The sequence below is a fragment of the Emys orbicularis genome, chromosome 8 (genome assembly GCF_028017835.1).
Source record: "Emys orbicularis isolate rEmyOrb1 chromosome 8, rEmyOrb1.hap1, whole genome shotgun sequence".
NCBI lineage: Eukaryota > Metazoa > Chordata > Testudines > Emydidae > Emys > Emys orbicularis.
Genome location: NC_088690.1, coordinates 3,410,199 through 3,425,518, shown reverse-complemented (window position 1 = coordinate 3,425,518; position 15,320 = coordinate 3,410,199). Strand labels below are relative to the sequence as shown.

Here is a 15,320-nt window from a genome sequence, read left to right as displayed (position 1 = left end):
GCCCCAGCCCGGCCCCAACCCCGCCCCCAGCCCCCCCAACTCCCCAGCCCGGCCCGTTGGGCGTAATCCGCCCCTATGGACCGTGTCTGGCACAGACGATTTGGGGGAACCCCCGAGCTGGTGGCCCCAGACACACATACCCCCTCCCCGCGCCCTGCTCCCCGCCAGTCCCCCGCTGCCCCAGGCAGGCCGCCCCGCGCAGGCTGCGCTCCCCTAACCCGGCCGGCGCAGGCTGCGCTCCCCCGCAGGGCGCATGTGGCCGCCCCCAGCGCAGCGGTGACGCGCGGGGCGGGGCCGGGCCGGGCCTGGCTGCGGCAGGAGGGGCCGAGTCGAGCCGAGCCGGGCCGGGCCGGGCAGGATGAGCTCCCCCGCCGAGACCCCGCACCAGCTGCTGGGCCGGATCCGCTGCCTGGCCGAGTGCGTGGGCTGCTTCGGCCGCGCCCGGCCCCTGCCCGCCGCGCTCTGCTATGTGCCCCGCCGGGTGCGCTACAAGCTGTGCCGGGACCCCGCCGCCGCCGGCTCGGGCCGCTCCCTGCTCAGCGTCAGCGAGAGCCCGGCTCGCGCCCGGGGCTGCAAGAAGCTCGCCAAGGTCGCCATCGAGCTGCGCAAGGGCACGTGCGTGCGGGCCACCGGCGAGGAGTATTGCAACAGCCAGGGGCTGTGGGTGAAGCTGTGCCAGGTACCGGCCGGGGCGGGGACAGATGGGAGCGACGGGCCCACACGGGGAGAGACAGGCGGACACCGAGATGGACAGACACAGGGAGAGACAGGCGGACACCGAGATGGACAGACACAGGGAGAGACAGGCGGACACCGAGATGGACAGACACGGGGAGAGACAGGCGGACACAGAGATGGACAGACACGGGGAGGGACAGGCGGACACCGAGATGGACAGACACGGGGAGAGACAGATGGACAGACACGGGGAGAGACAGGCGGACACAGAGACGGACAGACACGGGGAGAGACAGGCGGACAGACACGGGGAGGGACAGGCGGACACAGAGATGGACAGACACGGGGAGAGGCAGGCAGACACAGAGACAGGTGGACAGACATGGGGAGAGACAGGCGGACACAGACACAGGGAGAGACGGGGAGAGACAGGCGGACAGACACGGGGAGAGACAGGCGAACACAGATGGACAGACACGGGGAGAGACAGGTGGACAGACACGGGGAGAGACAGGTGGACACAGATGGACAGACACGGGGAGAGACAGGCGGACACAGAGATGGACAGACACGGGGAGAGACAGGCGGACACAGATGAGAGCGACGGGTGGACAGACACACAGATGGGAGATGGACGGACACAGTAAGAGACAGGCGGACAAACAGGGAGGCAGATGGGAGAGACGAGCGGATATAGATGAACCCGGGGAGAGATGGACCGACACAAGGACTCCCACTGGTCTGTGCGGTATCCATTCTGTGCGTTTACACTGCCAGCCCCCCAGGCACGGCGCTTTCGGGGCAGGATCCGGGGCAGGCCGAGGCTGTGTCCAGGGCTCTGAATCTCTATGGTTACAATGTGTAGGGACTGGACGCTGGTGCCTGGCTCCTGCGTGGATGGTTTGGCAGCAGGGTGGGCGCAGAGGGCTGAGGTTTCAGGCCATTGGTTGTAAGGAGTGTTGGGAGGGAGGGGCTCTGCAGTGTTTCCATTGTGGGGCAGGCAGAGGGCAGATGACAAAGCTGGAGTCTGTGCCCCTCAGATCGGGGGCGTTTGGATTTGGGCTTCGTTATTGTTCTCGCCCTGCTGTGCTACCGGCCTCCCCTGGCACCAGCTGTGGGACTTCAGTCAAACAGCCACTTCCTGGTTTGACATGTGGGGCAAAGTCACCTGGCTTTGGAGCTAATTAAAAGGTTAAAGGTCGGGGAACGCTGCCCTGAGACTTCCCTTCCAATGGGCAGCAACTGCCTTAGAGCTGGGCCCAGAGCCAGACCCCGGGGCTGACGGGGTGATCCCCTGGATCCGGATTTCCTGGCCGTGCCTTGGGGGCACAGCCCCAGCCCTGATCTGGACACCCCCAAGCTTGGAACCCTTATCCCAGGCCTGTCTGCCAGCCGGGTGGGTTTGGCCCCATCTCCTTGGTAACTGCCCTGCCCGCCGCGCCCTGCGGCGTTGGCTGTGTTTAAAGCGTCGGAGATAGGCGTGGCCTTGCTTTCCCTCGCTCACCGGGCCGAGCTGTTCTCCCACAGGCCTGTGCTCCCGAGGCAGGGAGCTGGCCGGGCTGGTTTTCGGGGACAGCTGTACTTTTTGGTACCCCTGGACAGCGACAACCGTGCGCTGCTTTACGGCTCCAAACAGCCCTTTCTCCTTGGCCCTGGCCTACGGGCACGCTGGCCCTGAGCCTGAGGGAGAGTGGCACCAGCTGGCTCTTCCGGAATAACCCCGAGCGTTACACCCGAGGGACACGGCTCCTCCTTGCACTGGTGTTTTCCCGTAGATGGTGCTTTCCTGCCATCCGGGCCCCCTTGACCCAGCAACAGGACAGAGGGGGACGTCTGCCAAGCTGTGTCCTAGCTACCCTTTGTCCAGGCAACGTTCATGCCGTGTCCTGTGTGCAAACAGCTCGAATCCAGGGCAGACCCCGACCACGCAGCCTTCGGCCACCAGGTCATGATGCTGTTTGGCTGGGGTTGATTTTCTTGGGCCTCAGCTGGGCCCTAAACGGGCAGGGAGCAGATGCAAGGAAGAGTTTCCCCTCCTCGCTGTCTGCCTGCCTCTGTAGACCCCTCTAAGTTCTGCCATCACTTGCGAATCTCCCCCTGGAACGCACAGGGGCCGTGGGCTACCTCCCAGTGTAACGCTCTGGGGCCATCTCTGCTGCAGACCGTGCCCCGTGGTACCCGCGTCCTTTGCCATGCTAGAGCAGATGAGACCTCTGGGAGAGTGGCGTCTGGGCCCAGGGGTGTGATCGCTGCTCACCGTCCCTTGGGAGGGAGGATATTTGTGAGTGTTTCTCCTAACGGCTTTGGTGAATTCCAGGTCCAGGAGATGGTCTTGGGGTTCCTGGCATGGAGTTGCTCCACAGTTATAGTTTCCATTATATCCCGATTTTGCCCCATTCTTTAAAAACAATGCACCGGCCTTGGCGTTGGCAGGTAGCTCTGGGGCTGAAGTGGAGCGTTTGTGTGGGAGTTGAAGGGAACCAGACCAGGGGTTCGGGTGTGAGGACATACAGCTGTCAGACACGGCTCCACCAGGCTTCCGGCTTTTTATTTTTATTTCCTGGCTAGCAAAAAAAGCCCGAAGGGCGCCTGGCTTGCTGGGGTTCTCAGTAGGCCCCCAGCTCAGGGACAGCCCCTGTGTGCATCCAGTGTCCCCCTGCCAAGGGGCAGAGGAGACGATCACAGGGCAACCGTCTCTCCACTGAGGAGGGCCCCCCCAACCACCCTCTGAGCCTGGTTGGCTCATCCGGTGGCTGGCAGGTGGGGTGGGGACGTTGGTGGGTATCCGCAGGCTTGGGGGTTGTGGTGGAGGGGGGTCCGCGAACCGTCTAAGGCCTGTGAGCAGCAGGGGGTCGGGGGGGGGGGTTATTTCACCGGGGGCAGAACTGAGGGGATCTGTGGGGTGGGGACGCGGTTTGCCAGCCACATGGCTGCTCTAAGTGTCTCCGTGGGAGAAGGGCTCTGCTAGCCGAGGGCTCTTGGCTCAGACCCAGATCCGGTAGCTGGAAGCTGAAGCCAGGTGAATTCAGACCAGGAAAGGGCTCGTGTTCCCGGGCGGGTGAACGGTCCAGTGGGACGGCAGACCAAGGGGCGCGGTGGATTCGCCGTCACGGTCGGGAACAGACTGGATCTGGCTGCCTCAGAAGGGATGGGCTGAGTGCGGGGAGCAGGGGGGGTTCTCTGGGTGAGGCAGGCGGGCAGACGAGGTGAGCGCACGTCCCGGTTGGCCTGGAGATCTCTGACTCGGTGGCCGGCCTGTCGTGGTAAAACCGGGCGCCAGCTCCCCGGGCGCTGTGTGAAGCCGGGGCAAAGGGCTCCTGGATAGGCCGCGCTTTGCTTTGCAGGAGCAGCTGGAGGAGTACAAGGGCAGCTGTGAGCTGGAGGAAGGCTGGATCCTGGTGTGCAAACATGCCGAGGGAGGGGACCGGCTGGTCCCGGTCGAGTCCACCGACAGAATCCAGAGGCAGCAGCAGCTCTTCGGCATCGATTATAAACCCGTGATCAGGTCTGGGGACGAGGCTCTGGGGGAGTCGGGCTTGGGCCGGGCGCCGCCAGCTTGTTGGGTCTCCGTGTGGCTGCTTGCGGAGGGCTGGGCAGTGCCATCCTCTAGCGCCCGACTCTCCGGGGAAATAAGGGGCTTGTTATTGCCGGGGGGCCAGAGCTGTGTGCAGGAGGCTCAGGGACCGGGGTTCTGATCCCGGCTCCCCAGGGTCGCGTGTGTCCGATGCAGTGACCGCCTGAGCCTACCACCCCACCTCCCCCTCCCCCGGAGCCCTGGGTGTGGGCAGCGCTGCCAGAGGCAGGAATCTCCTTTGCTGGCCTCGCCAGGCCAGGCCAGCCACATCGCTCCTCTCTGGGGCACATGCATTGGAACAGGCCCCGCGGCAGGGTGTTTGCTGCCCGCCTGCCCCGGGCCTGGTGTGGGCTGTGCCCTGCCCAGAGGCGCTAACAGAGCCCGCCAAGCCCCTACCTGAGCTCCGGTCTCTTGGGGCCCAGGCCTGGGCCCAGCTCTGACCTGCTGACCCAGCCCCAGGAGAAATAACGTTGGCTTTAAAACATCCGGTTCCACTGGGGGCAGCAGTGGGTTTAACCAGAGGCTGATCTTTGCTCTTGGTGGGGAGGGGAGCTGGCTGGCTTCTCTGGGACTTACCCAGCGCCCCATCCGCCAGTATCCGAGCCCCTCCCGGCCCCCTGTTCAGCAGATGGGGACAGACGCACAGAGATTTGTGCACAGAGGCTCTGTGGCAGAGCAGGAATTTGCTCTGTCCCCGTCCCGGGCTGGTGCCCCAATAACTGGTCGTCTTTCCTCTCCCTTTACCCCGCCGCCCTTTGCCTTGTTCCAGGTGGGAGCAGGTGGTGGATCTGACGTACTCCCTGCGGCTCGGCGTGAAACCCAAAACCATGGAGCAGGACGAGGCGGCGGTGCAGAAGCTCCGGTAGCGAGACGTCCCGGGGCGCGGGCTCTGCTGCGTTCCCGGCTCGCCCAGGCTGTCCTGGCTGGGGGGGCCCCCCTGGGATCGGGGTCTGTGCTGCCCCCGGGGCTGGGTCCCTCGGACTGAGTGCACGGCAGCGCTGGGGGAGGGGTGCAGGGGCAGCGGCGTGGGCTCTCTGGGGCGCCCCATCCAGCTCACCGGGACGCGGGGGCTCCGGTCAGTCCGACCCGCCCCTGGGCTGTTAACCCCGCGTGTGCCGGCAGGTTCGTGCCCCCGACGTGGAGTTACGAGTGTGACGAGGACCTGGTGCATTTCCTGTACGATCACCTGGGGAAGGAGGACGAGAACCTGGGCAGCGTCAAGCAGTATGTGGAGAGTATCGACGTCTCCTCCTACACGGTACGGGGCGGGGCGGGGCCCAGCCGCTTTGCGCTACGCTGCGCAGGGACGCGGGGGGTCCTGTCTCTCCAGGGCTGCCAGCCGGGCGGGAGACCTGCCCCCTCCAGAGGGGTGAGGATTTGGCTCCAAAGGGAGCTCCCGGAGCAGGGAGGGGGGCGGCTGAGTCCCCGAGTGGGGGTGGGGAAGCGTTCGGGCCTCCTCCAGCTGCGGGGGGCCCAGATGGGACCCCAAGACCGAAGGAGGACTCTGCTCTGGGCTCGGCTGCTGACCCGGTCTGAGAGTTTAGCATCAGCCCTCGGGCACCGTGCCCGCTTCCGCCCAGTGCCCTGGTCGACCCCCACCCTGCACCAGACCCCCTCGCCCCTGTGGTGCCAAATGAGTGCGTGTGAGGAGCAGGATCTGGGCTCCCTCCATCTGACCCCCCCCGCCCCCTTCCAGGAAGACTTCAACGTGTCGTGTCTGACGGACGGCAACGCGGACACCTACTGGGAAAGCGACGGCTCCCAGGGCCAGCACTGGGTGCGGCTCACCATGAAGAAAGGCACCATCGTCAAGTGAGAGCCAGCCGCTTCCCTCTCCGCCCTGGGGGAGCCTATGGGGGGGGCATGTCAGCCCCGGGGGCCCGGTTCATGGGCTAGCCACGGTCAGGCGGGCGGCTCGCCCCCGTGATCAGCATCACCCAGGTGGGAGCCAACGGGCCCATACCCGCACCCCTCCACTCTCACCAGGGCGGGAGCTGGTGGGCAGGGAGGTCCCACGGCCACCCCAGGCTGCATCCCACCGGGCTTCGAGGGGACCCCCGGTCTGTGGGAGTCCTGGGCTCCCCAGCTCTGGCCGGGCCGCGGGGCTCGGTGCCGGGGAGCCGCGGGGCTCGGTGCCGGGGAGCCGCCGGGCTCGGGGGCTCGGTGCCGGGGAGCCCAGCTGTCGCTCTGTCCCCTCCCCTCCAGGAAGCTCCTGCTGACGGTGGACACGACGGACGAGAACTTCATGCCCAAGAGGATCGCAGTGTACGGCGGGGAGGGCGACAGTCTGAAGAAGCTGAGCGACGTGGGCATCGATGAGTGAGTGGGGCGTTGAGGCGGGGCGGGGGGGCTGGGCTAGTGGCCTGAGCACAGGCCTGGGGCCCCGGAGTTCTACTGACAGAGACTCCAGCTGGTGCCTGGGGAAAGGAGCTTGTCGCTCTGTGCCTCAGTTTCCCCCTCTGGGCTGTGTCCGTGGTGAGCATTAATGCCCGAGTGGCATTGAGACGCGTGGCACAGACCCTGGCGAGGGCTCTGCTGTCTCCGCACGTGCCGGTTCCGGGAATGGATTAGACATTGGCGGGTGGCTAATGAAATCCCCAGCCCGATAGCCGTGTCCTGCCTTGGGGCTCTCCTGGCCGGCTGCAGGACTGAACGCTGGGAGTCACAGCGCCCTCCGTCTTAGCCTGGCCGCTCAGCCCAGCAACCAGTGACTCCAGCCCGAGGGGTTCGAAGTGTGGGGTGGGGGCTGGTCATGTTTCAAATAACAAGTCACCCACCCCTGCCACCCCACATGTGGTCGAGCTGCCATTCCCCCTAGAGGGTCTGCACGCGAGCCCCGGGTTCCCCCGCCCCTCGGCCCGGAGCGGAGCGGTCCCGGTTAGCGGCTGTGGTGCATGGAAGGCGTGTTCTCCGGCAGGACGGGGGGAACGGCCTGGAGTGGGGCAAACCGCAGGGCCATAACGCTGAGCCCGGAGCCACAGGCTGAGCATCAGCTCAGCAATCCGGCTACCCCCCCTGCGAGGGACCAGCCGAGGGCTCCGGCCTGGGGAAATCAGCCATTGCCAGGAGCTCTCTAAGGCTGGGCAGGCTGCTGCCCCCTGCCCGCCTCTCGGACACACCCAGCCTTGCCTCCAGGGCCCAGCGCGCTGCCCATCAGCGCCCGTGTGGACTCCCCACCCATCCCTGAGAGTTCGGACGGTAGCGCTGTGCTCTCCGGGCACTTTACAGACCCAGTGGTGCTAACGTCTCGGCCCCATGGAACCAAGGCACGGGGAGGCTGAGTGACGTGACCAGGGTCGCATGGTTAGTCGGTTGCGGGGCTGGGAGACAAACCCCCAGGTTCTAGCTCCCCTCACCTCTTCTCACTAGGCAGCCCCTCCTCCCTGGCCCTGGGTGAATGGATGCTGGCTGGGGGGCAGGCGGCTCTGAACCCCCCTCTGCACTGTCGTTCCAGGAGCTACATCGGGGACGTGTGTGTGCTCGAAGACATGACCACGCACCTGCCCATCATTGAGATCCGCATCGTGGAGTGCAGAGGTGGGCGGGGATAAAAGCCTGCACGACAGGGGTGGGCTGCCTCCCCCTCCGAGATCGGCCTGCTCCCCCATTGAGGGCCCCGCCCTCTCCTGTCGGGCGCTCCGGATGTGGTCTCTGGAGGACGCTGGTCTCCAGGGCTCACTCTCCTTGGCCTTGTTGCTGTGCTGGTGGCCACCTGGCCGCCGGGAAGTGGGCTAAGATCCCCAGGCCATGGACCGCCTCAGGGGGGCGCTGGCCCTACGCCCCCAGCCCGCTCCTGCTGCATGATGCCCCTGGAAGCCGCAGCCCTGGGGCTGCTGAGGTGCCTGTTCATAGAGACGAGCCCGGATCTCGACAGCCCTAGAGTTCGGTGGCTTGGTCCCATCTCTGGTTCTAAACCTGCCCCATGCCAGCTGCAGTCTCCTGAGTCCCATTGATGGGGAAATAGCCTCCCAGGGGATGGGGGGTGGGCGCCCTGGGGCTGCGGCTCCATCGCCCCCACGCTGCGGCCCGGGCGCTCCTGGACCCACCGGATTAGCCGCGCTCTTTCTCAGCAGATGACGGGATCGACGTCCGCCTCCGAGGGATCAAGATCAAGTCGTCCCGGCAGCGGGAGCTGGGGTTGAGCGCGGACATGTTCCAGCAGGCCAGCCTGGTGCGCTACCCCCGCCTGGAAGGGACTGACCCCGACCTGCTGTACCGGCGGGCCGTGATCATTCAGAGGTACTGCCCGGGGACACCAGCAGGGGGTGCTGAGCAGGACGCACCTGCAGGGTTTGCTTCCTTCGCCAGTGAGAACGCAGCCCGACCCCAGGGGCAGAACGCAGGGTGACGCACTGATCTGCCCTAGCAACGCTCGCAGCAGACCCGGGCAGGGATCCCGTATCCAGGGGCATTTGGGGAGGCAGAATGGGGTCTGGCCCGGACGCCAGGGTTCACTTCCCATCTTCTGTGAGATCTCACAGCTTCCTTTCTCATCACATGTGGTCAGGGCCCTAACCTGATGCTCTTCATCCAAAAGATGCTGCTTCCAGTAGCACAGCACCCCCTAGTGCCACACTGGGGCGTCGGGGTCACCACTGCCTGCGAGGGGAGAGCGCCCCCTACTGAGCTCTCTCCCTGCTGCCTGCAGCACAGCGCCCCCTAGTGCCACACTGGGGCGTCGGGGTCAGCCCAGCAACCAGGGGAACAGACCCTGGAGCGCTGCCGACCCCCCTTGGTGCAGGGTCCTGGGGCGTTGTGCCAGCAGCAGCCCCTGGCTGGGGCCAATTCGCGTGGCCCAGGCCTTGCCCTGTGTCTCGAGCGGCCCCTGTTGCTCTCCCAGGTTTATCAAGCTCCTGGACAGCGTCCTGCACCACCTCGTCCCGGCCTGGGACCACACGGTCGGCACCTTCAACTGGCTCAAGGTGAGCGGCAGCCAGGGCTCCCCTCTCTCCCTGGCCTCTGGGGGGCTGACACCCCCTCTGCGAGGACTCCAGACTGCCCCCGGGCCCGAGAGAGGGAGCTGCAAGGTGGAGGGGGGAGGAGATGTGGGAATGTCGGGGGCGCTGCAGGGAGCCGGGGCCCGGTGGGGGAGAAGGCCCATGCAGGGTGAGCCGGGCAGGCCGGGGGCCAGGTGTGCGTTCGGGGGGGAGCATATAGACGGATGAGCTGGGGGGGCACTGGGAGGGCGCAGGGCGGCGGTCTCTCTAACCCAGGCCCCGCCTCGCCCGCGCCAGCACATCAAGCAGTTCCTGCTGCTGTCCAAGCGGCGCACGGCGCTGATCGCCCAGTGTCTCAAGGACTCGGAGACCAGCAAGCCCAACTTCATGCCACGGCTCTACATCAACCGGCGCCTGGCCATGGAGCACCGCGACAACCCCGCCCTGGACCCCGGCTGCAAGAACGCCGTCTTCACCCAGGTACCGCGCCCGCCGGCCTCCTTCCAGGGCTGGGAGAGTCCGTGATGCTGGCCCTGCGCCCGCGCCCGGCGAAGTCGGGGTTACTGGGGAGCGGGGCCCGGCGCAGGGGCAGCATGGCGGGTGGAGGGCATGAAGCTGGGGGGGAGGGGGCACTGAAAGGACGGGAGTGGGAGGAACCATGGGAGTAGGAGGGGTTAAAGGCACATGGGGTACTGGGTGGGGCTTGGCCTTGGAGGGCTAAGGGGCAGGCAGCCCATGGAGGCAGAGAGACGCTGCTGTCTGTCTGTCCCTCTGGCGCGAGCAGGATCTGTCTCTCTGGCTGCGGTTCCCTTTGCTGCATCTGCTTGGCTTTCTCGGCACTGTCACCTTTCACGCCAATGCCACAACACGCCCCTCGGAGCCTCCTGCCTCCCCCTCGGCCCGCCCTGCTGCTGGGGATGCTGGAGGGAAGAAGGGACCCGCTGGGTCAGGCGCTAGCCTGGGACATGGGAGATCTGGCGTCGGTTCCCTGCTCTGCCACTGACTCCCTGCGTGACCACGGGCAAGTCACTTAGCCTCCCCGTGCCTGTCTGCCCCGGGGATAGCAGCGCTGCCCTGCCTCCCGGGTACCAGTGCCGGGGCCCTGCGGCTGGCCGGCGGCTGAGTCTCGTTCGTGTCTGCCTGCTCTAGGTGCATGAGGGCCTTAAACCTTCCGACAAGTACGAGAAGCCCCTGGATTACAGGTATGGGGGGCCTTGCCGGCTGGTGGGGCTGAGAGGGGCCGTGGCTGCGTGCTCCCGGGGGGAGGGGATGTGAGCCCCATTCCTGGGGGAAGGGCCAGTGTCCCAAAGCCACTGGGCCCTGTCTCAGCAGAGAGGCGAGGAGCCAACAGCCCCCCGAGGCGGGGCACAGGGCGCCTGTCCTGGGGGCTGCCCTGGCCCTGGGGGGCCCAGCTGGTCCCTCTTTTGGGCGCCGAATTCCCAGGAGCGACCTGCTGTCTGAGCTGCCGCCTTGGCTCCCCGCAGGTGGCCGCTGCGCTACGACCAGTGGTGGGAGTGTAAGTTCATCGCCGAGGGCATCATCGATCAAGGTACGTCCCCAGGCCCGGGCCCCTCCCCGCCAGGCGCTCCGGGGCGAGGCAGCTGGGGAGTGGCACCATCCAGTTACCCTGCAGCCTTCGGCCCCGGCCGCGGCCTCGCTGCAGCTCAGCCGGGCTCTTGTAAGGACCAGGGCACCTGTCCTGTGTGCAGTGGGGGGGGCGAGGTTACAAGTTGCCCCCACTCAGTGCTCCCCCAGGATCAGGATGGGGCAGGGCAAGGGGCCGGGGTTGGGGGTCGCTTCTCGTAGGGCGCTTTAAAGGCAGCGGGCAGAGCCGCTGGGGCCGCTTGGTGGGGCGGGGGAGCGCAGCCTGCGGCCAGGGCTCAGGGCTCGTGGCGCTAAGGGGGGGACGGTGTCTCCGGGCTGCAGGAGGCGGGTTCCGGGACAGCCTGGCGGACATGTCTGAGGAGCTGTGTCCCAGCTCGGCAGAGAGCCCCGTGCCGCTGCCTTTCTTCGTCCGCACGTCCAACCAGGTACCGAGGGGCTGGGGGCCGGGCCAGGCCGGTCCTGCCCCGGACTGGCAGCGGGAGTCCCCCCCAGTCCTGTCGCGGGGGTGAGGGGCAGCTTTGCTCCCTGGCTGGGGGGAGCAGGAGCAGGCAGGCCCTGGCGGTTGGGAGAAGCGCCCTCCCTTTGGGACATGTGGCTGGGACGCTCAATTTTGCTGGGGGCCTTAACAGCGTTACGGGATATGTCCCCCACCGGCCCGGGCACTGTGCCCTCTTCCTTCCTGGGCTGCCCATCTGGCCACGGCTGAGCCCCCAACTGCCCTTCCCACGCAGGTGCCACTTCCTGGCTTCCCAGCCTACACCGGAGTCACCAGGGTCCATGGAGTCTGCTGCGGGGGGGTGTCACACAGCAGAGAGGGGCCCCCTCTGCAGCCTGTCAGCCCTGGTCCTTCCGGCAGCCAGCGGGGGGCGCTGGGGAGCGTGGCCTGCCCCTGTCGTGCCCTGGTCGGGGCACTGGGCCATCCCCAGCTCCTGGTGCCTGAGCACGTCTCCGTTGCAGGGTAACGGCACCGGGGAGGCCAGGGACATGTACGTCCCGAACCCGTCCTGCAAGGAGTTTGCCAAGTACGAGTGGATCGGGCAGATCATGGGCGCGGCTCTGAGGGGCAAGGAGTTCCTGGTGAGTCCTGCGGGGCGGGGCCCTCGCTGCAGGCCCGGTCTTTCCCCTCTTGGCGTGGTGCTTGGGACCTGCCCCAGCCCTGCTCCCCCAACCCCTTGGCCTGAGCCGAGCAGAGCCCAGGGGTCCCCAGCACTGTAGAGGGGCCCTGGTAAATCCCTGATCACCCCCGTGCGGTCTGCGTCCCCAGCACACCCGGGACGGGGGGACGCTGCTAGAGACAGCCGGGAGCTTGGCCGAACCGAGGCATTTCAGTGATAATTCGGCAGTAAATAGAAACTGGGGCAGTGTCCGCAGGCTCCTCCCCTGCTCGGCTGTGCCCTGGCGTTCGTGGGGCTACTGGTCAGAGCCTGGGAGCGGCAGCCCCGAACCCTCGGTAGGTCCGTGTGTCCCTCCGTCCAAGGGGGGCCCTAAATCTCCCTCCTTGGGCAAGTGTCGTGGGGGGTGGGACTAGCTGGGAGGCGTCGCTGATGGTTGGGCAGCGCTGCTGCCACGTCTGCCTTTCTGGGGCGCCGGGGTGCAGCTGGTGAGGTGTCCCTGCGCTCGGGATCCCAACCACGCGTCTCCTCCCCGCTGCAGGTGCTGGCTCTGCCTGGCTTCGTGTGGAAACAGCTGACCGGGGAGGAGGTCAGCTGGAGCAAGGACTTCCCCGCCGTGGACTCCGTGCTGGTGAGCAGAAGCGGGTGAGGGTGGTGCGGGGGAGGCGGCACTCGGTGACTGGGGGCCGGTTGTGTTTCACCGTCCTGTGGTGGGGCTAAAGAAACAGGCTCTGTAGTGCAGCTCCAGCCCCCTCATCTCAATACACAGGTGCAGCCTTGGAGACTACAGGTCCCAGCATGCAATGTTCCGGCTTGGCACAAGTGGTCGGTACAGCCTGTGGACACTGCCGGTCCCAGCATGCAATGCTCCAGCTTGGGCCAAGGGGACTGTGCAGCCCATGGAGATGACCAGTCCCAGCATGCTGAGCTCTCCCGTGCTGCAGGCAGTTGGGCCCTGCTTTGGCCCCCCTGGCATAGCCCCGATGCTCTCCGGGGCAGGGTGGGGCTGGGGCTGGGGGCTGCCCAGGAGGTCCGTGGTGTTGCTCTCCAGCAAGTGCTCTTGCCCGGCCGCCCAGGTGAAGCTCCTGGAGGTGATGGAGGTGATGGACAAGGAGACCTTCGAGTTCAAGTTCGGGCAGGAGCTGACCTACACCACGGTGCTCAGCGACCAGCGCATGGTGGAGCTGATCCCCAACGGCGGCAGCACCGTGGTGCGCTACGAGGACCGCAAGGAATTCATCCGCCTGGTGCAGAAGGCCAGGCTGGAGGAGAGCAAGGAGCAGGTAAGGCTGGCTGGGGTCGCAGGGGGACCCAGCCCCAAGAGCATATTCCTTCCTGTCCCCCGCCACCTAGAGGCGACTTGTGCCCTGAAGCATGGGGGTTCTGTCCGTTAACGTGTATCCCAGTGAGCATCACGGGCTGGTCTCGTTGGCTGTGCTAAGAGCCAGCCCTTTGTGGAGTCCTGCTGAGCGCCTGGCCCTCCTGTGTCTGTGACAGGTGAGTCCCTTCGTCTCCCAGGGCTCCACTTCCCTCTAACATCGCGGCCGGAGCGCTCGCTGCACCGGCTCGTCGATGGGACCTAGCGCTACCCACCCCGGCTCTAACCCCGTCCGCTCTGCCTCCCCTGCAGATCGCTGCCATGCAGGCCGGGCTGCTCAAGGTGGTGCCCCAGGCCGTCCTCGACCTGCTCACCTGGCAGGAGCTGGAGAAGAAGGTGTGCGGGGACCCCGAGGTGACGGTGGATGCCCTGAAGAAGCTCAGTAAGTGCAGGGGCTGCTGGGAAACCGTCTGCGGGACCCAGGTGCAGGCTGCGACCTGGCACCCGCCACGTGCCCTGGTGTCTGAGCCCCAGCGCGGTTTGTAAATGCACAGCGCCGTGCGCCCCGGATCATGTGGTGGGGGCACGGAGGGGGGGTCTCGCCCCCGGGGGGAGCAGTCCTGAGCTGGCCGCTGTGTTTCTAACCAGTTCTGTCTGTGCCTCCCCCCAGCTCGGTTTGAGGATTTTGAGCCGTCGGACACCAGGGTCCAGTACTTCTGGGAGGCACTCGGCAACTTCACCAACGGTGAGCGGCCGGCGCGGCCCAGCCCTGACTCCTACCGGATCCCAGAGGCTCCGGGTCTCTCACCCGCCCGTATGATTCACTCGGCCTCAGTCTGGGGCCCTTCTCTCAGCCGTCGGCAGCAATTCCCAGCTCCCCTTCGGAGGCGCGAGACTGAGTCCCCCAGAACTGCTGACAGACTAGCCGGGCACGGGGCTCGGGCACCTTGGCTAGCCCAGCAGGCTCCCTCCCAGCCCGGGAGCGGCTGACATCTGTTCTCTCCCCACAGAGGATCGCAGCCGCTTCCTGAGGTTTGTCACTGGCCGGAGCCGCCTCCCGGCTCGGATCTACATCTACCCGGACAAGCTGGGGTGAGTGTCCCGCTCTGGGATGCCAGGGAGGGACCTGCCGGGGTGCTGGCGTCGCTGTCCCAGGGGCTCTCTCCCCTGGTCGGGTCTGATCTGCTTGTCCTCTCTCCTCCAGCTCTGAGACAACGGACGCGCTGCCCGAATCCTCCACCTGCTCCAGCTCCCTCTACCTCCCCAACTACGCCACGTGAGTCGCACCGCGAACAGCCGCTTTGGCCAGCCGCCCCCGTGTTTCGGAGCCCTGATCCCAGGGGGGGAGGTGTCGTGTCAGCTGGTCTCGGGGCTGACACGTGAGCCCGGGCGTCACGCAAGCTGGGTTCCATTCCCGGCTCTGCCGCTTGCTGGTGGGGCACTGCCCCCTCCGTGCCTCAGTTTCCCCATGAGTCCCGTGAGGCTGATGAGGCTACCCTCCTGTGGGGAGATCCTGAGCCTTAAGCCATGGCTTGGGCAGTGCCTGGCTGGCCCCGGCGTCCCACAGGGCAGTGACAGCGGCTCTTCTTTTCCAGCGCCAAGGTGTGTGAGGAGAAGCTGCGCTACGCGGCCTACAACTGCGTGGCCATTGACACGGACATGAGCCCGTGGGAGGAGTGACACCGCCGTCATGGGACCGAGCTGTCCCCTTACCCCTCCCCCTGCCCCCGTCACGACTGGCCCCCTTCCCTCGCCCCCGAGAAACATGTATTCAATAAACACCCAGGTCTAGGCTTGGCTCCCCAGGCCGCTGGCCAGAACCAGCGTGGGTCTCTGGGTCCTTGGCTTTCAAAGCGGCAGAGACAGACCTGAGCAGGAGCCCGAGGGAATGCAAGAATGGAGCCTGGCCCGGCTAACGGCGGCTAGCTGGGAGCCCCTGGAGATGTGCTGCTAGCTTAGGCCTTTCGCTCGCAAGCACTCGCAGGACCAATCGCTCCACCTACCCCTGCAATGCAGCCACCTCTGGGGTGGAGCCCGCCCGCTCTCTCGCAGCCGTCCAGCACCGCCGCTGCCCGGTTTAGGACAGGAAGTGAAGG

General features: G+C 66.4%; 1 protein-coding gene across 1 annotated transcript; it reads left to right on the top strand.

Moving 5' to 3' along the window:
• The first annotated feature begins 358 nt into the window (after positions 1 to 358).
• Positions 359 to 14,904, top strand: HECTD3 (HECT domain E3 ubiquitin protein ligase 3). The gene is made up of 21 exons (XM_065408989.1): positions 359 to 679; positions 4,023 to 4,183; positions 5,022 to 5,114; positions 5,375 to 5,510; positions 5,949 to 6,064; positions 6,458 to 6,571; positions 7,707 to 7,789; positions 8,326 to 8,491; positions 9,093 to 9,174; positions 9,487 to 9,669; positions 10,339 to 10,391; positions 10,674 to 10,738; positions 11,116 to 11,219; positions 11,752 to 11,871; positions 12,448 to 12,537; positions 12,983 to 13,189; positions 13,537 to 13,666; positions 13,895 to 13,969; positions 14,235 to 14,316; positions 14,429 to 14,500; positions 14,820 to 14,904. The coding sequence occupies exons 1-21, from the start codon at positions 359 to 361 to the stop codon at positions 14,902 to 14,904; spliced, it is 2,538 nt and encodes an 845-aa protein (XP_065265061.1).
• Positions 14,905 to 15,320: the final 416 nt, after the last annotated feature.

Bases quoted from the DNA above. Each gene is read 5' to 3' on its own strand.
- HECTD3 (XM_065408989.1), top strand. From the start codon at position 359: ATGAGCTCCCCCGCCGAGACCCCGCACCAGCTGCTGGGCCGGATCCGC. The intron at 6,065-6,457 runs GTGAGAGCCAGC...CCTCCCCTCCAG, and splicing joins AAGAAAGGCACCATCGTCAA to GAAGCTCCTGCTGACGGTGG. The intron at 10,392-10,673 runs GTATGGGGGGCC...GGCTCCCCGCAG, and splicing joins GAGAAGCCCCTGGATTACAG to GTGGCCGCTGCGCTACGACC.